This window comes from Raphanus sativus, chromosome 7 (genome assembly GCF_000801105.2).
Source record: "Raphanus sativus cultivar WK10039 chromosome 7, ASM80110v3, whole genome shotgun sequence".
Taxonomy (NCBI): Eukaryota; Viridiplantae; Streptophyta; class Magnoliopsida; order Brassicales; family Brassicaceae; genus Raphanus; species Raphanus sativus.
Genome location: NC_079517.1, coordinates 16,740,334 through 16,764,196, shown reverse-complemented (window position 1 = coordinate 16,764,196; position 23,863 = coordinate 16,740,334). Strand labels below are relative to the sequence as shown.

Genomic DNA, 23,863 nt, shown 5'->3' with positions numbered 1-23,863 from the left:
GAAAAAGACACCAAGTTTAACTAAACTAAACGCACGTTTACATGCAGTTACATCGTGAAATTCGCATATAAATGCAGTTATATATAGATTTTTTGTTTTTTTTAAATGGACACAACTAATATCAGTTGGTCATACTTCAATTTTAATAGTATTGATTGGTTTTTATTAGGATTATGATAAATGCTATGGATATCTGCCTAGATTTTTTGACAGACAGTAGATACAATCCTATCAGAAAACAGAAAATAATAGATACGTTTTCAAATAAACCAGGCTAACAGCTATCGTATCAAAGTACATATTTACATTGCCATATAATAAAGCAAATTTCTTAATATAATTCTTTTTAGTTTTTTTTTTGTCATCAATAAAACAGACTCATCTAGACTCTGTGAACCAAACCGGGAACTCGGCATCCATGTGGACAACAAAAGACGATTGCTTTCTTGCACTGCGTGCTAGACGATCCGCTTTTACATTCTGCGTCCTTGGTATATGAACGAGCTCTGAAGTAGTAAAACATCTCTTCAAAGATGCGATGTGTTCCAAATAACTTATAAAAGCTGGCCACTCTTCTGGATCTGAAACCATCTTCACCAATTGAGAACAATCCGTTGCAAACGTTACAGAGAACTGACGTAAATTCCTCATACATTCCATCGTCCAAATAAGCGTTTCCATTTCCGAATGAAGTGGCGATTGACTCGCCCGAATATTTCTAGCCCCCATTAAACCATCAAAGCCTTCAAGGATACTATACCATCCTTGATCCGAGAAATTATCCTCAGCTTTCCATGATCCGTCCAGATAGCACTATCTGCCTGACATATTTGTAACTATTGTTTCCGGTGGTTGATTTGAACGATCCAATCCCCGTGAGGTTGAATTTTGGGCTTCGGCCCAAAGTACCACCTCTGTCTCTGCTAATTTTAATGTATCTCTCAGATCAATATCCAGATTACTAAACACCTTATTATTTTTTGCTTTCCATATATACCATAGAAACCAGACAAAATGATCATCTTCCTTCGGTGGAACTACTCTCGAGAATAAATGATCCATATTTGTGAACAAAGATTGGGTGGAGAATATGGTGGGGTTCGATGGGAATTTTGATAATGCTCACACCTGTCTTGCTGGTGGACATTCAAAAAACACATGATTTATAGACTCCTCCGGTGCACCATACCGTGCACAAATTATGTCCCCATTCATTCCTCTAGCTTTTAAATTTTTCTTTACCGTTATACATTCCGATACTAGTTGCAATAAAAAGTGTTTTAGCTTAGATGGGCACCGTACCTTCCAACAAAAAGTTTTAACGGGGAAACCGAAGGACCGTATGCAGATAATTATTTTTAGTTTTAAGCATTTTTTTTAGTTTTAAGCACTTTTGAAACACAATTTCTTAATATAATTTATAAAAACAATTTAAGATTTTAAATGAAATATTATTTGAGGTTTTGTTAAAGATTTTGGGTTTTAAAATATATTTCAAAGTTAAGGGATGCTGTTGATTTTTTTATCAGAGATATAAACTAAATGAAATAAATAAAATCTTAAAGTTTAATTTAGAGTAATACTTTTCTTATTTAAAAGCAAATTGTGATTTAAGAGAAAGCAACATGCTAGGATGTGAAAATACATAAAAGAACTTGAACGCTTTTTTAGAGACTTGATGTAACGACCTTTCTTGTCTCTACCTTGGCTTCAGTACGCAACCCTAGTCAAAGTCACAGTAATCGCTAAAGTCTTCTCCTGAATAATAATTATCATCATGATCCCAATCAACTTCATATGCAGAGAAATCACTATGGGCCTCGGAACCATTATCATCATGATGATCCCACTCTTCGTATGAATCTTCATCATCCTCTGTATCAGTGTTATCATCATCATCATCATCATTCCACTCTTCGTATGAATCCTCATCATCATCATCATCATCCTCTTCCTCAATATCATCCTCCGCATCATCATCATAATCCTCTTCCGATTCATAGCTTTCACTTGTAGCATCTTCAGAAGTATCATTATGATCTGAACCCACTTTATATCCATAGCAATCACTTGAGTTCAGTGCAAAAGAATAACTATGATCCCTATGCATTTCATATCCATAGAAGTAACTTGTCTCCTCTCCGTAAGTATCATCATTATCAAATTCCCATTCGTATGGGTAGCCATCACTGCAGTAATCAATATCCCAATTCTCATCGTAGTCGTCATAAAAATCACTCCAATCCACCATTGATACAGTAGGAATCTCTTTAACTCAAACTGCAAGAAAAAGAAGGAAGAGAATACAATTTATTACTATCAAGGTTTAGCAGTAATAGAACCAGAAACAAATATATAAAAGAACATATGAAGCATCAGTGGCTAAGGGAGATTATCCTTCAGAGATTATGATGCATGTTCACAGCAATAATCTAAAAAGAAACAAGACTGAACATTGATTGCCTCCTTTCTCATCAAAGGCAAGGTGGGTGAAGAAGAGAAACCAGAGAATCAATTCCTAGTTGATGATTAACCTAAAGTGTTACTGTGTTAAAGAAAAACAATGAAGACGAAGATGTTATAACACACTTACAGAGTCGATAAAGGTATCTGCTTCTGAACAAAGGTTTCTTCTTGCAATAGATATATATAAGAAAATGTAAGCATCTCAAAAGAAAACGAGCAGGTATACGAAGAGTCTTGACTAGATTAACACTTCATAAATACGAATTCATAAATGCCAAGAGCGTCTACGTTCCTCGAGCCAGTCTATCGTCCTCCTCGGGTCTTTAAATGTCACTCTCTGTTCGTATTACTCTTATTCTTATATCGTCAGCATAAATAACTGCACAAGAATAAATGATCAATAGTTTCTCTAACCATGAAGAGTGACTACGTGTGATTAATCGTATAAAAGTAAAACAAAATTAGTTTAGAAGTGGATACTCTATGACCAAAAAAAAAAGTGGATACTCTGTCATCATCTTACAAAGACTGTTTAGTACTACCTCCGTTCCACAAAATATGATGTTTTGAATATTTCACATAGATTAAGAAATAATAAATATATTTTCTTTCTAAATATCTGTGATTATTGTTTTGCTTATTTCTACATTTAAAGTTATCGAAGTAATTGTTTTTCTTAGAATTTTTATGGCTGCATTTTAAAAGAAGTTGATTTAGAATTGAATGTTACCAAAAGCGTTTGTGTTTACCCAAAAAACATTTATGTAAGTCAGTAAATATCAAATAAAAATTAAATGAGTTAATTTTTATTTAAAAAATCATATAAAAATATATCACACTTTTTAAATATTAAAATATTATTTAAAGGATTTTAGTTACACGTTCGTACATCTATACTATTAAATTGTTACAATTTTAATAGTTAGTGCTTTTAGATTTTATTAATTTTCAGTGCTAAACTGAAAACTAATTTTATAATCAATTATTTGCAAATTTTTATATTTAAATACCTTATTCATATCTAAAAATAAAATGCTTTTTATTTAATCATATATAAAATTTATTTTGAAATATATTTTGAAAATACACATAAAAGAACACTTATGAATTTAAAATAAATTGAAAATAATAGAAAAACAAAAAAACATAAGTAAAACAATTCAAAAATCTGATGCCAGGGCTATAAAAGCGTATGACCATCATCTTAGAGCTACACAAAAATGTTTTTTTTTCTCTCTCCGATAGTCAAAATATTTATGATTTTTCACATTAAAATAAAATATAACTTAATTCTACAACCAGTTACCTAAACTAATTATAATGTTGCTTTATGTAAGAAAAATGTTTTCAGTAACTCAGATTTATATTGTTGAACTATCTTAAATTTTACATCTGAAATATATATGTTGATTTTTTTTAATATCAAACAATTTGAAGTTAAAAGTTAAATTTTTAATATTTTTAGTTATTATTCAATAGTTATAGTATTGCAAACAAGCCAGTTCCCAAAAGAAAAAAAAAACTCATTGTAAACATAATAGAGATTTCTTCGTTTACTCTCCACGAAACCGCGGGTAAACACAGTTATGATAAATAAACAACACCCAAACGTAATGCTACAAAAGCAGAGTACTCTGTTTTTTTTTTCATCAGTCCTTCACCATATTCAGTCTCATTCTCTGATATTAGAAATCAATCTCCATCACTCCATATACTTGTCTCAAATCCTATTCAAATCAAAAGACTTAACTTTACCAACAAGAAACTCTACTTAAAAACAAAATTTATACATTAAGTTGCCTGTATCTCAAGAAACAGAAATCAATATCATCGATTGGAGATATCAGAAACTTGTATACAAACCAGACACTATAACATAGCAGAGGACAAAAACTCAAAAAAAAGAGGTGATAACTTCATTCAAAACTCAGAAGCAAAGCCTTTACCTTTATTTATTGAAAAGAGAATAAAAAAGTTGTGATCGACTTTATATTCGACCATTTTATAATAAGAACGACACAAACTCAAACAAGTAACAACATCAGGACTTCATTTTCTCTATTTCAACTCCCAAGTCTAGTTAGATAATGATGTAATAGGTCATAGTCCTGATACGAGCCGTTTGTGATCTCGTAACCGGTGCCGTGATTACACGTGAACAAAAGAAAGATAAATAGCTAAGCTTCCTTTAACCCTAAGCTCTCTTGGAGATTAAGGTTAATTGTTGGAAGTTCCCTCTTTATTCATCATAGAGAACCATTATATAGGTTATGACATATCATAACCTAAATAAAAAAGGAAAATACTTATAAGTTTAATTAAAAGGAAAACACCTAAATCTTAATCTAACGTAAAACATAAACCATTAAAACCATAACTCTTATTCTAAACCATATGTCATATCATTACTCCCCCCCTCGACTAGGAGCTTGTCCTCAAGCTCCAGGTATGCCTCTAGCAGCTTCTCTTCTTCCTCCCACATATTCAGCAAACTCTTCTTCATTGAATGGTTCATCCTTTTGATCATCCCCGTCTGTGACAGGCATTATATGAAAAAGGACAGGGTTACAAACATGATCTCTAGTGTAGAGTTCATCGCAATTGAAACAAAGTCCTTTTGCTCGACGTTCTGCCATTTCTGCTACAGTCAGTTTCTTCCAATATTGTTTTTGTAGAGCATGTTTAGCTTCTTCCTTTCGGGTCTGATGAGCTTCTTTGTCATGCTCTTTTTTCTCTAGCATTTTTGGTGCAGTGTTTTGGACTAAATGTCCAGATAGTGGAGCCATATGTCCACCAAACGTTCTAGCTCGTTTATCACCATCAATCTTGTATTCATTGTCTCGAGCATATTCCATTGCTTCAAAAATTGTCTCTGGTCTAAGATACTCCACTTCTTTTCTCAAGTTATCGGTCAAACCGGCACAGAACTGCCACAACTGTTGATCACCCGAGAGTCTTGTTTGTCGGCTTAGACATTCTTCAAACTGATTGCAGTACTCATCCATTGTTCCAGTGTGTCTAAGATTTGACAATTCTCCCACTGGGTTTACTGCATCTGCCTTTCCAAATCGACTTTTGCAGATTCTTTTAAACTCCTCCCATCCAAGCCTATGTGTAACCAATCGTCGCAAGTTGAGGTTCCAGTGGTACGCTTGTCCGGTTAAAACAAAAGTTGCTTGTCTAACTTTCGCATCATCACTGAATATTCTTTGGTCCGCAAAGAAGTCATCACACTTTTGTAACCACTCCATAGCATTCGTTGTCCCATCAAACGGTGGAAACTCTATTTTGGCTGCCTTCACACATCTTCTTTCGAAGTTGTTGCTTCTGTCCTCACGAGCTTCATAATATTTTCTCTCCGGCAACCCCTCCGAGTTTCGAAAATCTCCAGGATTTGGAAGATAGTCGAGTGGTGCTGCTCCGATTGTCTGACATTCCAGTCTCCTCCTCCATCAGCTCGACGATTTCCTCGTTCTCTGCCCACCGCTCGTGCCTGCCATGGTCCACTGAAGTTACCGGGTCGTTGGTATCCTCCAAGGGACGTGCCTGCTTCCCCTGCTTGTAGCGGCAGTGCTTTTCCTCCCTTGCTCCTACTAAAGTTCTCAACTTCGGATAGCTCTTCTGTTGAAAATTTGATAGCCGATGAATGATCTTGAAGAACCCCCTTCTTCTTAATATCTTGAGCTTTAGGAGATGAAGGCTGTGATTCCAAAGCATCCACTCTTTCTGTTAGGGATCTCAAATCACTCTTCAACTCACTCCTCATGTTTTCGATCTTTGCCATCATAATAGCAAGTTACTCCATAACATTTGTTTCTTCTCCCATCGAATCGTTCGGCTCTTATACCAAATTGGTATGAACCAAAAAGCTTACTTCCTCTTTGATCGACTTTATATTCGACCATTTTATAATAAGAACGACACAAACTCAAACAAGTAACAACATCAGGACTTCATTTTCTCTATTTCAACTCCCAAGTCTAGTTAGATAATGATGTAATAGGTCATAGTCCTACCAGATTAGGAGATTCAATCCTTATATAAATACCGAGCTTTGGCTTTGATAATAAGATAACAGATTCTACTAAAACCGATTTCAGAAATCTCCAACTACAAACGCCTCGCAAGTGCTTACTACTGCAATTCCAGAATCTAATGAAGTAGTGCACGGTATGTATTACATGATTGTTTCCAGAGTTAGAAGTTTCACATGATTCTGAGGTTGAATCTCTATGGTTTTTTCTCTATGTTTTTTTATTTTTCAGTTCACCTCCAACTATTTATAATTTTCTTATCTAGAGGGTTGTCTTCCTCTTAACTTCATGCTCGTTCGTGGCTTAAATGCTTCATGTTGCCATCTTTCTAAAGCTTTGATGGCTTGTAAGTTTTATTTTTAATTTTTAAGTAGAAAGCCTTAAAAAATAAATCCAATGCTATCTTACAATGATGCAAGACGAAAAATATACATTGATATAGTGAGAAATCAAACGGCAAGTGCATGAAAAAGGATAAAAATATACCTCTTCCAGCTTTCTGAAAAGGGTTTTTTCTAATCTACCACATTTTGTTCAGGCACATAAAAATTACTGTCTTAAAGCAACCTAGATTTAACCGTTTGTTCACAAAAACCATGAGATACAACGCTGCAGATGTCAAGAAACATGACTTCTTTATCCACACAACATCACAAAACCAAGGTTGCAGACGAAGAGGCACCAGAACACCAAACAAAAACTCTAAATGCTTAAGAACTCGAGAACATTAAATAACATCATCGAAAGAGATAGGAGCTTGTGCAGCTGACACCACTGATTTTTGTTTCTGCAACTTAACTTCCAGGTCTGAGCACTTTTGCTTCAAATCCTTCAACTCTTCCTCAATTTCTCGCATTTGAGACTCACCAGCCTCCTCTTTCTCCTTCTTTCCGACATCTCATCAAGTTTCTTCTCCAGCCAATCCAACTTAAATCCAGCGCTAGTCAGGGATCCCAGTGCGGCATATGCCTTGGTCAGATCAGTCTTGGAGAGGTCGCGAGGCGACTGGCGCAGAGTGTCAATGAGGCTAAGTAGCAAGCTCATGTAACCTGTCCTAAGATTTGGGTTCTCTGTATGGAACTCAGATGCAATCTCTGGGTGTTTTTCAAACAAATGGCTCACAAATTCTACCTGAGTGATAACAAAACCATAAAGAACCTTGAAATAGAACCTTACTATAAAACAAAAAGTAATCTAAATAACTTACTCGCAAAGTTTGTAGCGTTGTTAATTGTCTAACCTGTGAAGGAAGAAGTTGAAAGCCATTAACATTTATGGTTTCTGTCATTGTTGAAGTTTCCTCTGCTACATCTAACTTGCCGATCACTTCAAGAACTTCTATCTCGGCAACAATTTTGAGTGCTCCGTTTACCAGGAACCCACTCTCTTTGGCATGAATTTCATTAAGGGAAAGCATAGAGAGACGACCCCAACGTGGAGACGTCTCATCAAACCACTTTTCTGCATCTGTAAAATACACATAATCAGTTCATTTACTGTACTGTGGACTGAACAACAATGTTCACAACTTGGCACAAACTGAAGTGATCCTCAACTGAAAGATTCTATCTATATATAATATATATATATATATATATATATAAGTGATCCTCTAAGTGACTTGTGTTTTCAATACTGTCATTTTTAAACAACTTGCTAAGGGAGAAATAGGAAGAAACCATCACCAGTTTGTCTAAAACGTTTTGCGGAACTTTGGTTTACTATGTTTAAGAGATATCGTGCCTGTCTTCTCCATCCAGATGGCAAAGATTTGTAATCGGAGACTTCAAGAAACAGAAACAGGTAGCCAACGTTATTACCCTTGGGAAAGGCACAAAGGCGCCTGCACGAACCAAAGAATCAGCTTAACACTACTGTGGAGTATATAAACTAAAATCTACATGGAGTAAAACACTTGAAACCCTTACCAGTTGCATCCACCGGCTACAAATGGATCAGAATAAAGTTTCTCACATCGCAAAGAGGAGAAATTCTTAATCGCCCAGGTGATCTTCTTTCTTAAATGCTTCCCCATGATTTCTCTGCATGCAAATCAACTAGCAAAACTATTGAATCAGAAAGAACATAATATTTTACAAGTTATCTGCGTTCTTCAATATTGATAGTGAGAAAGCAGAAGGATCAATGCGTAGCATAGTTGAGATTCAAGAAAAAAAAAAATAGATGGAGAGAAAAAAATACTTACGGCAAAAAGGAGAGTTCCACAATGCTATTGAGGTTATAGAAGAATATAACATGCATCTTGAAAGAGGTGCGGGAATATGAATAGCCTTAGGCTCATTGTGAAGGACTCTTCAAGTGCCTATTTCTCTCAGCCAATAAACGAATCTTATATATATAACAAACTAGACTTTTTTATCTCCATAGGAGGAAAAATGCCATGTGTTATCATCATTTAATTCTTTTTATATTGAGTTATTAAATTATTTTATATGCAAATTTATTTAATTAAGATGTTGAGACTCAATTCCAAAAATTTTGACAACCAAGCCCAATATTTTACATACTTCTTTTTTTACTGTTATTGTGTATTCATATCTATGTTCCACCTGCAAAATTTTTACTGAATTATAACGTTTCCGTGTCACTGAAACATGCTCATCAAGTATGGCCATTAACTCTTTCTTGAAGATATCTCTCATGACGTTGATTTAAAAACTTTTTTTCCTAATTTCATAGATGCTAATAAATAGGAATGCAAATAATCAAACTTTTCCTGCTTCACCAGATTCAACCTTCTGCTTCCTTACACACATATGCCGCCACAATGGTTTCATCCTACATCCTTTTTCTAAGTTGAAGTTCGGTTGTTGCTCTCAGATGGTGGTTACACGTCTTTTCCGTCTCTGGAAAACATGCAATCTTAAGAAAGTAGAGGAGTTATGGGAGTTCACGAATGCCATCAAGAAATCTTATAACAAATGCAAATAAAAATCTTACAAAAATGCAATTCATATAAAATATTCAACAACAAATAAAATATTTATATTCAAATAAAAAATAAAATACAATTTATAACATTAAACTGTTAATCTTAAACAACAAATGCAAAGTTATTGAAATTTAATATGTTTTTACATCAGAGACTTTACTATTATATACAAAACATATTATTGAAAAACACAAACACAAAAATATATTAACCTATAACCTATTACGATATAACATAATAAAAACATTAAATAATGTTCTTAACAATAGAGATGACCACATAATTACATCATCCAAAAAATTTTACTCAACAAGAATAAATATCAAAAAATTTAAAAATTTAATACTAAAACTAGATTTTGACCCGCCCTTAAAAGGGCGGGTATTTTTTTGTTTTAAATTTAATTTTTGATAGTTTTTTTTCTTTTTTATATTTGTATTTTTTTGTAATTATATATGTGTATAAATTTTATTCAAAATAAATTTTATTAAATAATAGCAATTTACAAATTGATCCGGTATGCGCACGGTTAAGGTCGAGTTGAGGGTCGAACTCGTCCTGCTGACCCGTTAACCCGCGGATTTTCAATTTTTTTGGTTAAAAAATATGACTCACACAACCCGTAAACAAATAATTTTTGTACCTACACCCGCTCCGTTTAATGGTTATCTACGGGTTATATATTTTAAAAATTATTATTTAATTTAATTATTATAAAAATATATTTATATATTAAAAAATATACATGATTTAAAATTTAAATTCTTATTTTTAAATTTCTTTATTTTAAAAAAATATTTACTTTTTTACTTTTATTTTTCTAATAATTTACTGGTCGACGGGTAACCGCGATCCAAAATCTACCAACCCACACTCACTCCGCATAAAATACTCATAACCCGCATCCGCAAATCAATTTTCAAATACTTGGACCCAACTTATGATCCGTCTTAAAAAGGACGGATAAATTTTTTGTTTTATATATTTAAGAAATATAATTTTAATAAAATTTAGGCTTTAACCATTAATAAAAACAGTTACAATAAAGTTAAGTAGTTATATTATATGGACACAATTTTAGGTTGTGTCCATATAAGCAATTATATTTATACGGACACAACGGATATATAAAAGCAGTTACACTAAGGTTAAAGGTTAGTTATATTTATATGGACACAACTTTAGGTTGCTAAAGAAAACTAAAGTTGCATATTTTTTCAAATATTTTTCTAATCATAAAATATTTATTGTATTTTTTTAATTGTTAATATATTATTATATAAAAAATTAATTAATTTAGCAATCCGTAGTTCACATGCGGTCAATCCCTTTATCCAGTAAAAAAAAATATTTGGTTCAGTATCGGAGTCGGGTTTCAAAACCGTTTCACACATTAATTTTTGAATTTTATTCTTAAACAGTTATTAATATTTTTAAAAAATTGTGGTTGCAATATATGTAGCCCTTAAAAATAGGAGGTTTGTGGGTTATTGAACTGCCATGTCGGTGGATCGGTGCCGGTGGAGGTGATGAGATACGATGTCTCTAGATCCGATTCTGCTCGACACATCTCCACGCTTCTCCCAATCTAACCCTAACCAAGTCCCATATAAAGTAACAAACATGGAGATCTAATGCAAAAGGCTGGTCTCCGAAACAACGTGATGTCTCCGGTGGCGCAAGATTCCTCTCCGGCGGTGGGTGTCTCTCCAAATCAAGACGGTGACCAGAAGTGATGAACGGTTTCTCTAGTGGTTTGGTGGTTACGCCATGTCTCCTCCGGAATGCACGATTTATGATGGAGAGGGAGAGAGATGGTGATCATGGATGGCAAAGGAAGGTCACAATTGAAATATAATGAAGTTTTAAGGTTAACTCATGGAGAAGTAGATATATATATATATGATATACATATGCAGTCCCATTTTAGCAATAACCACCACGAAGCGTGATACGTTAAGCATATGTTAAGCAGTTATATATAGTTTTCTTGTTTTTTTTAAAGTGGACACAACTTTTATCAACTGGTCATGCTGAAGAATTAATAGAATAGATTTAGGATTAAAAATACACTGTACCAACTTCGAATGTATCTTTACGATCAATATACATCTGATTGGTTAAATCGATATAATCACAACTTCTTAATTTTGACAAATTCAGAGCGAGAAAAAACTAGCGGTTAATATAACACATGTGATTATTTGAAATTATCATCATAAACACCACTCACAAATATAATTCATAGAAATCAACCTAGAAAAGTCCAAAGCATCAAACTATTATAACATCTCCCCATCATCCCAATATACAAAACTAGGTCTGGGCATAAATCTCAAACCCGAACCCGATCCGAAGTAAGAATACCCGATCCGAAGTAAGAATATCGGTTCAGTTATGGATCTAGCCAAAAACGAGATCAATTTCATTTACTTTGGGTTATCGGTTTGGTTCCATTTTAGCCGATAACTGAAGAGTAACCCAAGTTGAACCGAACAAATACAAAGCTGATAGTATAAAAACGTGACAAAAAATCATCTTATTTCCAAATGAGATGACGCAAAATAAAAGATAAATAAAAATGCAGTTTATATAACTAGGATAGATTTATCAATTTAAGTTTTAGGCATCTTTACTATCATATCTAATTATTGATATATATATATATATAATATATATATATATATATATATAATGTGAAAAGTAATATTTTCACAACATAATATATATATGTATATATACATATAAATATATATGTATAAACTCTAATTTAATATAATCATTGTAAGATGAAGTCCACATTTATAAATTTTCTAAATCATAATTTAAATTAATAAGTTTCAATTAAATAATAAATAATTCAGCTATTACACTTTCAAACTCTCATGCATATATTTAAACTTAAATTTCTTTCATGGTAACTTTGCAAAAACTACAATCAAATTAATAAATTCCATAAAATCATATACATATTTTGTTTTCTAAAATACTGTTGAGAAATGTTCTAAATAATAAAACTATAGTCAAATCATAACAATATTAGCAAAACCGACGCTACGCGCCGGCAAACCCCTAGTACTAACATATAACTTTACACTACTCAGTAGCTTATGTGAAAGTCACCTAGACATTGCGTTGCATAAGAAGTCCATCCATATACACACAAGATTCAACGTTTGGATGACTTTCACATATACAGTTCAAATACTCTCTGAGTCATGAAAATACGATGATTTAATGCCGGAGCACATAAGGTTTCAGACACCTAAACAAGAACCACAAAACACAAATCCAATTCGTGAAATTCATCTCCAATCTGGTTACTGAGCTACCACTCAAGCACACTCTTGATCAGATTACTCTAGAAAATGAACAGAGTCCCCAATAGGTTGAAGAGTATAGGATGACTGGTAAGATTGCCTCATGGTTCTGCATTCAATCAACAGTTTAACAGATACTCTGTTTTCTTGTCATTACAATTCCTTGCTAGTATAATAAAATTCTACATGGCACTGCTAGGTGGGTAAAGATAATTTTACTGCTAAGAGAGGAATAATATTTGTTTAAACACAATCAAAAGCAGTCTCATACTCGCATATCAGTAAACAACATCGTTGAACGAGAGAGGAGCTCTTGCAGCCAAAGCCTCTTCCTTTTCCTTCTGCAGCTGAGTTTCAAGATTCAAGAACATAAGCTTCAGCTTCAGCAACTGTTCTTCCATTGTTTGTAGCCGAGTCTCACTACCCTTTTCCTTCTTTTTCTTCTCAGAAACCTCATCCAGCTTTATCTTCAGCCAATCCAACTTAAAACCGACATCAATCAGATCAGCCAGTGTGTCGTCAGCATTGCTCAGATCATCCTCGGAGAGCTTCTCTGGTGACTGGCACAGCATCTCAATTAGGCTAAGGAGTTCATTCATGTAAGCTCTTCTGATCTCTTGGTTCTTTGGACGGAACTCTAATGCTATGTCCGGGTGTCTTTTGAATATATGGCTCACTGATTCTACCTGCAGTTGAGAACAATGTAAAACTGTTTTGGAACATAATTGTGTAGGCTGAAACCTGAAAACAAAACCAGAAATATTCACCATTCTTACCTGAGAAGAAAAAACCTGAAAACCATTAACATATTTGGTTTCCTTTACTGGTTGAACCTTCTCCGGAAAATCATTGGAAGCCTCAGTAACAGATGCTACCTTGTCACACTTGATATCACCATCCTCTTCTCTCTGAGACGTGCCCTCAAATTTGTTTAGAGAACCTACATCTCTGTCACTAACACCGGAAGCAAGAGATGAAGCATTATCATCACCCTGATCATGTTCAATTACATCATCATCATCCTCTGGATCCTCTATAGGCGCATCATCTACATTGGAAACCTCAGTCTCAGATGCCACATTGTTAGACATCATACCACAATTTTCTACTGTTAGAGATCCCTCCTTCAAAGAATTTGATTGATTCAAGAGACCTTTTTCCTTACTTCCATCTTCAGAAACAAGAGATGAAGCATCATCATCATCATCATTTTGACCCTCTTCAGATCCAGCATCATCATCTGAGCCCTCTTGAGATGCCCCAGCATCATCATCCAAACCCTCTTCAGATGCATCGACAGAGGGAATGTCCTGAGAGACATCAAAGTCTACTTTCTCTTGAGATGATGCAGCAGCATTCCGAGATTCATCAGCAGCAACTTGGCTTCCTTCATTGCAGCTCAGAGGTTCAATAATCTTGACAGTTTCCACAACAAGTGGAAAAAGGTGTAGTTCAGCGACAATAACAAGTTTGTCACCAACCAGAAATTTATTATCTCTGAAACGAACTGTTGAAAGGGGAATGAACTCTTTAAACCCCCAAGCGCTACTACTTGCATCGAACCAACTTTGTCCTTCTGCGATTTACACAAACAACAACACAAAACAATCTCATCAAATGGTGACAAACAATATATATATATTGTCTTTGCAATGGACAAAACTGACCTAATACTTTGGTATCACAACTCCAAAGCTTGTTAACAAGAGTGAGGCGAAACTTCAATTCTCTTCTCCATCCTGATGGCAAAGATTCAGGATTTACAATACCCAGAAACAGAGATAAGTGTCTGCACTTCTCATACCCCTTGGGGTAAGCTATAATATTCCAATTGCAACCGGCGAAGACGAAAGGGAGAGAGTAGGTAGGCTCGGCTTGCAAATCTGAGAAGTTTTTCAAAACCCAAGTATATCTCTTTTCAACTCGCTCACCCATTAAAGAAGAGGATGCTAGGGAATCGAGTTGTGAGAGCATCAAGGCACAACTAAACCCTAGAAACTGAATTGGATTTACAAAGTTTGTGAAAAGTGTCTCCAGTGGACTCGAAGACTGTGAGAGAAAATTAGGGTTGAAATGAAAGGGCTTGTTAAGCAGTACAAATTCAAATAAGTATCAAACCAATTTAATTCAAACCAAACGAAACCAAATTGTACCGAATCAAACCGGTTTAAACAAGAAATAAAGTTCAACAATTTGCCTTGCAAATAGGACTTACTGACCCACGATTCAAAAACCACGGTCGGTTTAAAAACGTTGCTCAAAAGTCCCGATAATTTCTTCTCTTGTTCTGACCAACGTTTCTTCTTTGGAGGGTCTTTTTTACAGAACTTTCAACGTACAAGGAGAAAAAGATGTAGATTAAACATCAATCTTTGGAGACCTGAACACAGTAATCTGTTTTCCAGTTCTGTCCGTGAAAACAAACATCTCTTCAACTTTACTTTAGTTTTCATACCTGTTTTGTTCCATTGGCATTGTTCACAGGTGAAGTTTTCTTGAGTGAATCATTAGACTCAGCAGCATTATCATCTGATGAGTGCCAATAATTTCAAAAACATCTAACTCTGCAATAATCATCAATTGTCCATTCACAAGAAATCCACCATCATTCTCATGAAGTTTGAAAAGACGAAGCATTTCTGGAAATCCCCCAAGTTGTAGTCTTTCCATCAAAACAGTGTTCTGTTTCTCCAACATCTCATAAAAATAAGTTTTAAGTAATATATAATAGAACAATGCGTGAACAGCAATAAAAAGTTCAAGGCTGATCCCAAAACAACCACAACATATACTTGATCAAAAGAGAACATGGTCATTGCTTGAACAACAAGAAATGTTCAAGGCTGATCCCAAAACAAACACTACGCAAACTTGTTAAAAGTAAAACAAGAACAATGCGTGAACAAGAGAATTCAAGGCTGTTACGACGGAAACAAACACTGCACACACTTAAAATAGAACAAGAATATGCCTGATCAACAAGACAAGTTTAAGACTGATCCCAAAATGAACACTACGGGCACTTGATAAAAATAGTTCCAACTTAAACAAAGCTTATACCAGTAGAAGATTCACAAAACATGAACTTTCCTTTGTCTAAGGTGAGTACGTAGTAGGATGGGTCTATCTGGATGGCGATGAAATTGATGTTCGTTTAGTGAAAAACGGGCATTTTAAATGATTCATCCAAATGAATTTTAAAATTTGAGCATAAAATAAGATTCATTCTAGTTGGTCCATCCATATGAGTTTAATTGGTGCATCTAGATAGAGATAAACCGGTCTAAAATAACATATAAAAAATTTACTCTTATTCTAATAAATATATATATTCAAGAAAAATAAATAATTATGATATAATTTCTTACAAAATTCGAAACTGTATTTTTTGCTAATACGGCGAGACTATAATTTTGTTTTGCCAAAATAGAAAATACATTTCCTCTAAAACCAAAAAATACAGTTTTCTACCAAAACCATAAAAATATTTTTTTTTTTGCTAAAACCACAATAATTCTATTTTTCGTCAAAATCATAAAAATGAATTTTCTCACTAAAACCGGAAAAAATATATTTCCTGCCAAAAACCATAAAAATGCAATTTTCAACCAAAATCGTAAAAGAAATTCCCACTAAAACTAAAGCACATTTTTGCCAAAACTATGAAAACACATTTTCCGCTAAAACCGCAAAAATATATTTCCCAGTACAATAGTAAAATACACATTTCTCGCCAAAAATCGTAAAACCCACATTTTTCTGTCAAAAAAGCATGCTGCTCTTTAAGTGTCACTCTCACCTCAATGCTTCACAAAAAAAAACATGACAAGCTTTTTACATATGGCGTATTCTCATTTCAAAATCTAGTCGATGAACTCCAACTCCAAGTGCCTATGAACTCTCCAAGATCTCTGTTTCAGGCAAATCTATTTAGTTTGGGAAATCTCTGTTTCGTCAAGAAACTCAGTAAGAGAACAAAGTTGTTAGAAGCAAAAACCTTTGTGGCAAAAGCCTACTTAGAAACCAGTGAAGAAACTAAGATATCAGAACACCAAAATGCCTAATAAATCAAAATTAAGTCATCAATCAAACAATATCATCGAAAGACAGAGCAGTTCTTGTGGCTGACAACTCTGTCTTCTCCTCCTCCGCAAGAACATCCAGCTCTGAACACTTCTGCTTCAGTTTCTGTAGATTTTCCTCGATTTCTTGGAGCCGAGCCAAACAAGACTGCTCACCCTCCTTTTTGTCTTTTAGTTGGTCTAGCTTCTTCTCCAGCCAATCCACCTTATAACCTGCATCTTTCAAGTATGTCAACGCAATGTCTGCTTCCACTAGATCTTCATTGGAGAGCTTCTCAAGTGACTGGCATAACGTCTCCACTAAGCTTAGCAAGAAGTTCATACATGCGTTCTTGAGATGTTGGTTCTTTGCGTTAAACTCCACAGCGATGTCTGGGTGTCTCTCGAATATAAGCTTCACAGATTCTACCTGCGAGGTGAAAAAAAAAGATATACAAAGCTAATGAGAAAGAGCATGCTTCAGAGATTTGGAATAACACAAGTCTCCTTAAGTTCCATTATTACCTGAGAAGACAAAACCTCAAACCCGTTGACATTAGTTGTCTCCTTTACAGGTTGAATCTCCTTAACAGAAGCCACAGTGTTAAACCATTTACCACCATTTTCATCTGAATCATGGTTCTCATTTTTTTGCTCCAATTGACAAGACACTTGCTCCACCTGAGATCTACTGACAGATGCATCATCATAAGCTTGGTTGCAGCTCAGAGATGGTTTAATAATCATGTGTGCAGGTTCCTCTGGTAACACAACAGCTGGGATAACGTCTAGTTCAGCGATGATAGTGAGTCTGTAATCATCCAGGTATCTCCAAAGTTTGGAAAGAGGCAAGAACTCTTCAAAGCCACAGCTGTTATTCTCTGCATCGAAACAGCCTTGCCCTCCTGTCATCATCACAAAAAAAGGACATACAAGTTAAAATAATATGATTAATAAGGAGCATAAATGCAGAAGAGTCACCTAATGTTTTGGTCAAACTAGGCAAGCCCTTAGTCACGAGAGTGAGGCTAAACTTCACGTCTCTTCTCCATCCTGGTGGGAGCGTTCCAGGGGCGAGATCCAGATACATGGACAAGTAGCCACCATCCGTATCTCTTTTGCGAAAAGCAACAAGCCGCCTGCACCAAGAAAAAACAAATATCCAAACTACAGAAAACGGACCTTTATTTACAAAAAAAAATCTCTGTAATCGTTTTCCTTTATTTACCAATCGCAGCCGGCGACCTTGAAGGGAAGAGAGTAGTGGCACTCGTCATCTTGTTGCAAACACAAGTGTTTGAAAACACAAGTGAGTTTCTTCTTCATATGCCCATCCATTGATATGGTGAAAGTTTATAGATAGAGAACAATAGTAGCAACAATAAAACCCTATAAACTGATTTTGGAAACAAGCAAAAGAATAGCACGCAAGAAAGGATTGAAGCCTTGAAGAGAGAGAGGGGGTTTTAGGGTTGAAGGGAGGAGAAATCAAAACTCTTTATGATTTATTTATAAAAATAGGTTTAGACCCGAGATAAACCAAACCAAACTAAACCAAATAAAACCGAACCATATTCCCAAGTAGATTGCTTCATCATCAAGAAACTCGGTACTTTTATACAAAACCTAAAGAGACCTAAAATAGAGCAACTTCGAAACCCAAAAACAAATATGGAAACTTCAGATAATTTTTTGAACACTTTGATTCGATTAAGAAAATAATGATAAGGTTCACACGATCTTTCAGACTAAAAGTACCACAGAGTCTAACTCTTAAGAAACAGAGCAATTAAGAGAGTGTCTGAGTTCTCACGCTCTAGCAACAACAGTAAGAGGTTATACAGGAAGAGCCTCCCAAAGTAACTCATCTTGAAGCCAACAAGGACCCTTTTGTTAATTTGAAGAAGTCAAACAGATTAGAAAACCGAACATTAAAATATGAACCTGAAAACACTTGTCTGAATCAAGACATCAAGATTTTCACCTACAATTCTACAAGAATCCTCGCAAATCAGGACACAACATCGTTGAAGGAGAGAGGAGCCCTTGCCACCAGAGCCTCATTCTTTTCCATCTGAAGCTGAGTTTCAAGATCCAAGAACATCATCTTCAGCTTCCGCAACTGTTCCTCCATTGTTCGTAACCGCGCCCCACTACTCTGTTCGTTCTTCTTCTTTTCAGCGACTTCGTCCAGCTTTGTCTTCAGCCAATCTAATCTAAAACCGACATCAATCAGATCAGCAAGTGTGTCATCAGCATCGCTCAGATCATCCTCGGAAAGCTTCTCTGGTGACTGGCATAGCATGTCGATGAGGCTAAGGAGTTCATTCATGTAAGCTCTTCTGATCTGTCTGTTCCTTGGGCGGAATCCTATTGCTATGTCCGGGTGTCTTCTGAATATGTGTCTCACTGATTCTACCTGTTAGCCATAAACAGCGTGAAATGAACATAAACCAGAGACTTGTTTTCTAAAGAAATAAGAGATATGGACATATGAAATAGAACATGCTGTAGCGTTCAGTTTCAGATTAGAGCTTTCTCTCTAACAACAATAGAAGACCAGTTCTTACCTGAGAAGGAGAAAAGTCAAATTCATTGAAAACCTCAGACTCAGCGTCATCAAAGGCATTGGATTGGTCGAGAGGACTCATGTCCCCACCTCCGTCATCTAAACAAGAAGATGGAACATCATCATTTTCCACATCCTCTTCAAAAGAACCATCGTTATCTGTAACCCAGTCAGAAGTAGCCTCTTCAGACGCGCCATCATCTACTACATCCGCATCCTCAGCTATTTCATCAGCTTGAGTTTCATCTTTGCTGCTGAGACTAAGAGGGGCAGCAATACTCACATTTCCCTCTGGAAGTACACGCAGTTCAGCGACGATGGTGAGTTTGTTTTCCACCAGAAATCCTCTACCCTCGGAATGAAGCTTGGTAAGAGAAATGAACTTATCATGACCCCAACTCGTATCCTCTGTATTGAAACAACATTGCCCACCACCTGCCACAAAAACAGAAGATAAAGATTATTATTTTCTTTTTTGGGGGTCTCATCAATCAGAAAAGAGCATACAAGGAATGAAGAAAGATATTCAAAAATCAAAGACAGGGCATTAGGCCCAAAGTATCATACAACAAGGCGTAACAATGAATGAACCAGGAAGGAATTGCTCAAATTTCTAAGGGCACCAAGCAAAAACAAATCACTAATAATACTTTGTTTGATTGGCCACTACGCTTAGACACAACGGTGAGGGTAAAGTTAACTTGTCTTGTCCAACCAGATGGCAAAGACTCAGGATCCACAAGTTCAAGATACACTGACAAGTAACCATCAGTATCACCCTCTCCCTTGGGATAAGTAACAAGGCGCCTGTAAAAACAGAGCCCATTTTAAATCAAATTCCACAACTCGACTTGAGAGATGTTTGTAAACAATAGTTACCAGTTGCAGCCGGCGACGGCGAAGGGGCGAGAGTAGTATTCATCATCTTGCAAAGAAGAGAACTTTTTCAAAACCCAAGCGAATTTCCTTTCCATTTGATCCTCACCCATTGATCAAAAAGAAGAAGAACCCTATAAACTGAGCTAATGGTTAACGAAACATAAGCCCTGAAAACTGGTTAAGTGACAGAAGAATCACCCTGTCCAGCGAGAGATTATATTAGGGTTTATAGAAAAGTATACTTTTTTATTTATTTTTTAAATTCTAGCCAAAATTATGAACTTTTAGTTTCTGAAAAAAAAAAAAATATTCTAGCCAAAAAAAAGAGTGGAACATGTCATTGCTCATTTCCTAACTTCAGTTTAATTTGTTTTTTGTCAGCAAATTCATTTTAGTTTGTTTAGTTATATTATAGAGTAATTTAGGTGAATATACATAGATAAGATTAAGTTAATATACATATAACCCAGCAAAAAGGTTATTTAATTGTGAATTTTATTTAATATTTATAAATAAGAAAAAATTATTCAAATACACTCCAATATAAAACTAAATTTATTTTTAAATTTGTATAGTTGAATAACACAGATTTATAAATAAAAATCATCAATAAATAATTTTAACATTATATTTAAAAATAATATAATGAATAACACTAAATATGAATTTAAAATCCATTAAAATACAAATTTGATCAAAATTACAAACTTTTTTTACATCAAAAGAAAACAAGAGTCAAATAAGATTCCAGACTCAATTAAGATTCTGCAAACTGATTAAATTACAGATAATTCTGTTTAGTTTTGGTTAAATTCGGTTACTAGTAAGTTTGGAGCTTTTGCGAGTGGGCTCCATTATCTCACAAGTCATTGTTATAAAGAAACAGAGTCGTTGCCATATCGTGTGATTGTGAGTATGTGAGAGTGACAAATATAATAGGCAAACATAATGAAACTCTGACTCAAAACTACACTTACTAAAAGGCAGTAAATATTTTGGCAGCAGAGTTAGAAGTTTTGAGGGAGAAAAGATTTCAATTGTAAAGTTCTTAGGAGTTTATTTTCTTTACAAAGGACTCACTTGATACTTGATGTAAATAGGCTTTTTGATGAATAAATTTAGCATTCATTCAAAAAAAAAAAAAAAAAAAAAAAAAACTACACTTACTAAAGCCAAGATGATCTCTTATTTTGACAACCAACAAAGAAACTTAGATAGTAGAAAACCAAATGTCTTAAGAGCTCAGCTTGAGCTGTTCAAGTCATCAAACAACATCGTCGAATGACAGAGGAGTTCTGGTGGCCGACAACTCGGCCTTCTGCTCCTCAGCTAGAGCCTCAAGCTCTGCACACTTTCGCTTCAGCTTCAGTAAACTTTCCTCTGTTTCTTGAAGCATGGCAGAACCAGACAGCTCTTTCCTCTTCTTTTCTTTTACTTGGTCTAGCTTCTTGTCCAACCAATCCACTCTAAAGCCTAAATCTTTCACATAAGTCAGTGCGATGTCTGCTTCGACAAGATCTTCATTGGAGAGATCTTCAAGTGGTTGACACAGTGTCTCGATTAAGCTGAGAAGGGAATTCATGCAAGAGTTCCTCAGAAGCTGGTTCTTTGCACGGAAACCTATTGCAATGTCTGGATGTCTCTCAAACAGACGCCTCACAGATTCTACCTGCAAGTGAAAGACAAAAAGAAAAAAATGAAGATGGTGTCATGTAGAGTAACAAGAATATGTATACAGAATGATTACTTGTGAAGACAAGACATGAAACCCATTGATATCCATGCTTTCATTTCTTTCCTTGAGAAAGACGCAAGAATCTTTATTTCCTACTGTTTCCGGAATTGGCCCTTCAACTTTCATTCTCTCTTGCCATTTGCTCTTTCTCAGATAGATGGCATTAATTAACATGAACCTGACTGTAGAAGACAATTCTTGTTTGCATGATAGCATTTTCATTCTCTCAAAATATGCATCCATATGGACCTTAGCTTTGTCGTGATCGATCATAACTCCTATCGTACTCATTAGTTCACACAGAACTTCTATGTTCTCTTCATGTGGATCCTGATCATACCCGAGCAACTTCTGGATGCATGCGTGCATGATTTTCTCAGTCAACATCCTTTTCTTGTATAACTCACCAATAAGTCTAATATTACCGAGCCTTCTCCTCCGAACCTTGAGTCTCTCCTCCTCGGTTTGTCCTTCTTCAGGAACTCTATTGGCTTCCTCCTCTTCTTTCTCTCCTCTCTCAAATTCCATCTGACATTTATTGAGAAGCAATCTTCTGAAAGTAATCTTTTCACCATCCTCATTGAAATCGGGTAACGTCCCAGACAGATGGTAACATAAATCTCCATACATCTCACCCAAGGTAGGCTCCTTCGAAGCTTGGTCAAATATCTGTGAAACTACACCAGTAAGAGTAACGGCGTTGTCGATGTTGACACTTTTAAATTGCTCCAAAACTTTCTCAAAGTTTTGCGGGGTCAACTTTTCCAAGATGCCCTTTAATTGCCTTCGTTTCGCTTCTTCTTCATCTGTAACTGCACCTACTTGGTATTTTCTCTCGGCTCTGTGCATCATACTACCTGCATAGGAGTATGATATGAGAACTTGGAACTACGGTCTTAATGATTTTCCCTTTTAGCATTAGATTAAGAGTTTGGTGTTTTTCCCTTTTTAGTTAAGTTTAAAGGATTTTTCCTTTTTTAATTTAGGTTATGATCTCTTGTAGTTGTGACCTATAATTTTTATGATTAATTTAGAGGGAACTTTCAACAATTAATCTTAATCTCTAAGAGCGCTTAAGAGTTAAAGGAAGCTTAGCTACTTCTCTTTCTATCTTCTTCACGTGTGGTTTCGAGATCACAATCAGATCATATCAGAGTATACGCCGACACCATTGGGACCATTGTGCTGGTTAGGAACTGAATGGCTCACAGTTGGTAGATTCACCCGAGTCTGATGCCATCAGGACAAAAACTAATCCTAAAGAAACTGAGAAGTCATGGAATTGATTGAATACCTGCGTTTAGAGGATAAGGAAGGATCAACGTAAGTGGAAGAGTCGGTCACAGCTCCGGCGCCGGCTCCCCTACCCTAACCGCCGGGGAGAAATCGGTGAGGTTGTTGCTGCTGCTGATGGTAGCCGGTGGATCGCCCAGTTCAAAGTAAAGTCACTAGCTCAAAGTTTCTTGGCATTCATTTAGAAGAAAGAAGCTAGCTCAAAGTAAAGTCACTCGAGCATAGTTAAAACTTAACGAGGAGGAAGAAGGGTTCAGAGGGTCCCCCTTCTACTTTTAATTTCGATTTACTTTATTTTTAAAGCAAAAAAAAGGTAATAATATACCAAATCACCAATCACATGTTTCCTTTTTCTTTTTTCTCAATCTTTTTCTCTTGCTTTTTCTTCTCTCTTCCTTTTCCTTCTTCTTTAAGTTTCTTCAAGGATTTATGATATTTTTATAAATGTCTATTAATATGTTTTCTACTCTTGACAAATGAAAAACTTTACTCCTAATTTCACTTTTTTTTTCTACTCTTGTGTTTTCAAAAGTGAAGTTTAGAGTAAAATAGT

At 35.2% G+C, this 23,863-nt stretch overlaps 6 protein-coding genes across 7 annotated transcripts; all 6 read right to left on the bottom strand.

The window, feature by feature from the left end:
* Positions 1-1,645: 1,645 nt before the first annotated feature.
* LOC108831870 (uncharacterized) lies at positions 1,646-2,723 on the bottom strand. Its single transcript, XM_018605377.2, has 2 exons — positions 2,594-2,723; positions 1,646-2,280 (listed from the first exon to the last, which is right to left on the bottom strand). The coding sequence occupies exon 2, from the start codon at positions 2,249-2,251 to the stop codon at positions 1,724-1,726; it is 528 nt and encodes a 175-aa protein (XP_018460879.2). The 5' UTR covers positions 2,252-2,280; positions 2,594-2,723; the 3' UTR covers positions 1,646-1,723.
* A 4,339-nt stretch (positions 2,724-7,062) lies between these two features.
* LOC108816609 (MATH domain and coiled-coil domain-containing protein At3g58360-like) lies at positions 7,063-8,546 on the bottom strand. The gene is given in 5 exon segments (XM_018589171.2): positions 7,063-7,391; positions 7,394-7,631; positions 7,741-7,967; positions 8,180-8,343; positions 8,429-8,546. Coding segments are annotated over 5 exon segments (900 nt in total). The 5' UTR covers positions 8,536-8,546; the 3' UTR covers positions 7,063-7,227.
* Positions 8,547-12,857: 4,311 nt separating this feature from the next.
* Positions 12,858-14,864, bottom strand: LOC108817010 (MATH domain and coiled-coil domain-containing protein At3g58270). The gene is made up of 3 exons (XM_018589589.2): positions 14,441-14,864; positions 13,550-14,349; positions 12,858-13,459 (listed from the first exon to the last, which is right to left on the bottom strand). The coding sequence occupies exons 1-3, from the start codon at positions 14,745-14,747 to the stop codon at positions 13,052-13,054; spliced, it is 1,515 nt and encodes a 504-aa protein (XP_018445091.2). The 5' UTR covers positions 14,748-14,864; the 3' UTR covers positions 12,858-13,051.
* A 1,880-nt stretch (positions 14,865-16,744) lies between these two features.
* Positions 16,745-18,291, bottom strand: LOC108817013 (MATH domain and coiled-coil domain-containing protein At3g58410). Its single transcript, XM_018589594.2, has 4 exons — positions 18,063-18,291; positions 17,816-17,973; positions 17,360-17,739; positions 16,745-17,264 (listed from the first exon to the last, which is right to left on the bottom strand). The coding sequence occupies exons 1-4, from the start codon at positions 18,170-18,172 to the stop codon at positions 16,860-16,862; spliced, it is 1,053 nt and encodes a 350-aa protein (XP_018445096.2). The 5' UTR covers positions 18,173-18,291; the 3' UTR covers positions 16,745-16,859.
* A 292-nt stretch (positions 18,292-18,583) lies between these two features.
* On the bottom strand, positions 18,584-20,491 carry LOC108815558 (MATH domain and coiled-coil domain-containing protein At3g58270). Its single transcript, XM_056990340.1, has 4 exons — positions 20,283-20,491; positions 20,049-20,210; positions 19,405-19,840; positions 18,584-19,253 (listed from the first exon to the last, which is right to left on the bottom strand). The coding sequence occupies exons 1-4, from the start codon at positions 20,390-20,392 to the stop codon at positions 18,846-18,848; spliced, it is 1,116 nt and encodes a 371-aa protein (XP_056846320.1). The 5' UTR covers positions 20,393-20,491; the 3' UTR covers positions 18,584-18,845.
* A 958-nt stretch (positions 20,492-21,449) lies between these two features.
* Positions 21,450-23,592, bottom strand: LOC130497494 (eukaryotic translation initiation factor 4G-like). 2 transcript variants are annotated; one of them, XM_056990338.1, is made up of 3 exons: positions 23,312-23,592; positions 22,030-22,874; positions 21,450-21,951 (listed from the first exon to the last, which is right to left on the bottom strand). In XM_056990338.1, exons 2-3 carry the CDS (start codon positions 22,867-22,869, stop codon positions 21,547-21,549), a joined length of 1,245 nt encoding a protein of 414 aa, XP_056846318.1. In that variant the 5' UTR covers positions 22,870-22,874; positions 23,312-23,592; the 3' UTR covers positions 21,450-21,546. The 2 variants fall into 2 exon arrangements, with proteins under 2 accessions (XP_056846318.1, XP_056846319.1); XM_056990339.1 differs by lacking the exon at positions 23,312-23,592 and adding an exon at positions 23,117-23,283.
* Positions 23,593-23,863: the final 271 nt, after the last annotated feature.

Bases quoted from the DNA above. Each gene is read 5' to 3' on its own strand.
- LOC108831870 (XM_018605377.2), bottom strand. From the start codon at position 2,251: ATGGTGGATTGGAGTGATTTTTATGACGACTACGATGAGAATTGGGAT.
- LOC108817010 (XM_018589589.2), bottom strand. From the start codon at position 14,747: ATGCTCTCACAACTCGATTCCCTAGCATCCTCTTCTTTAATGGGTGAG. The intron at 14,350-14,440 runs GTCAGTTTTGTC...TGTAAATCGCAG, and splicing joins TTGTGATACCAAAGTATTAG to AAGGACAAAGTTGGTTCGAT. The intron at 13,460-13,549 runs GTAAGAATGGTG...TCTCAACTGCAG, and splicing joins TTCAGGTTTTTTCTTCTCAG to GTAGAATCAGTGAGCCATAT.
- LOC108817013 (XM_018589594.2), bottom strand. From the start codon at position 18,172: ATGGATGGGCATATGAAGAAGAAACTCACTTGTGTTTTCAAACACTTG. The intron at 17,974-18,062 runs GTAAATAAAGGA...TTCTTGGTGCAG, and splicing joins AAGGTCGCCGGCTGCGATTG to GCGGCTTGTTGCTTTTCGCA. The intron at 17,740-17,815 runs GTGACTCTTCTG...TGATGATGACAG, and splicing joins TAGTTTGACCAAAACATTAG to GAGGGCAAGGCTGTTTCGAT.
- LOC108815558 (XM_056990340.1), bottom strand. From the start codon at position 20,392: ATGGGTGAGGATCAAATGGAAAGGAAATTCGCTTGGGTTTTGAAAAAG. The intron at 20,211-20,282 runs GTAACTATTGTT...CTGTTTTTACAG, and splicing joins GCCGTCGCCGGCTGCAACTG to GCGCCTTGTTACTTATCCCA. The intron at 19,841-20,048 runs ATTAGTGATTTG...TGTTTTTGTGGC, and splicing joins GGCCAATCAAACAAAGTATT to AGGTGGTGGGCAATGTTGTT.
- LOC130497494 (XM_056990338.1), bottom strand. From the start codon at position 22,869: ATGATGCACAGAGCCGAGAGAAAATACCAAGTAGGTGCAGTTACAGAT. The intron at 21,952-22,029 runs GTAATCATTCTG...TTTCACTTGCAG, and splicing joins TTCATGTCTTGTCTTCACAA to GTAGAATCTGTGAGGCGTCT.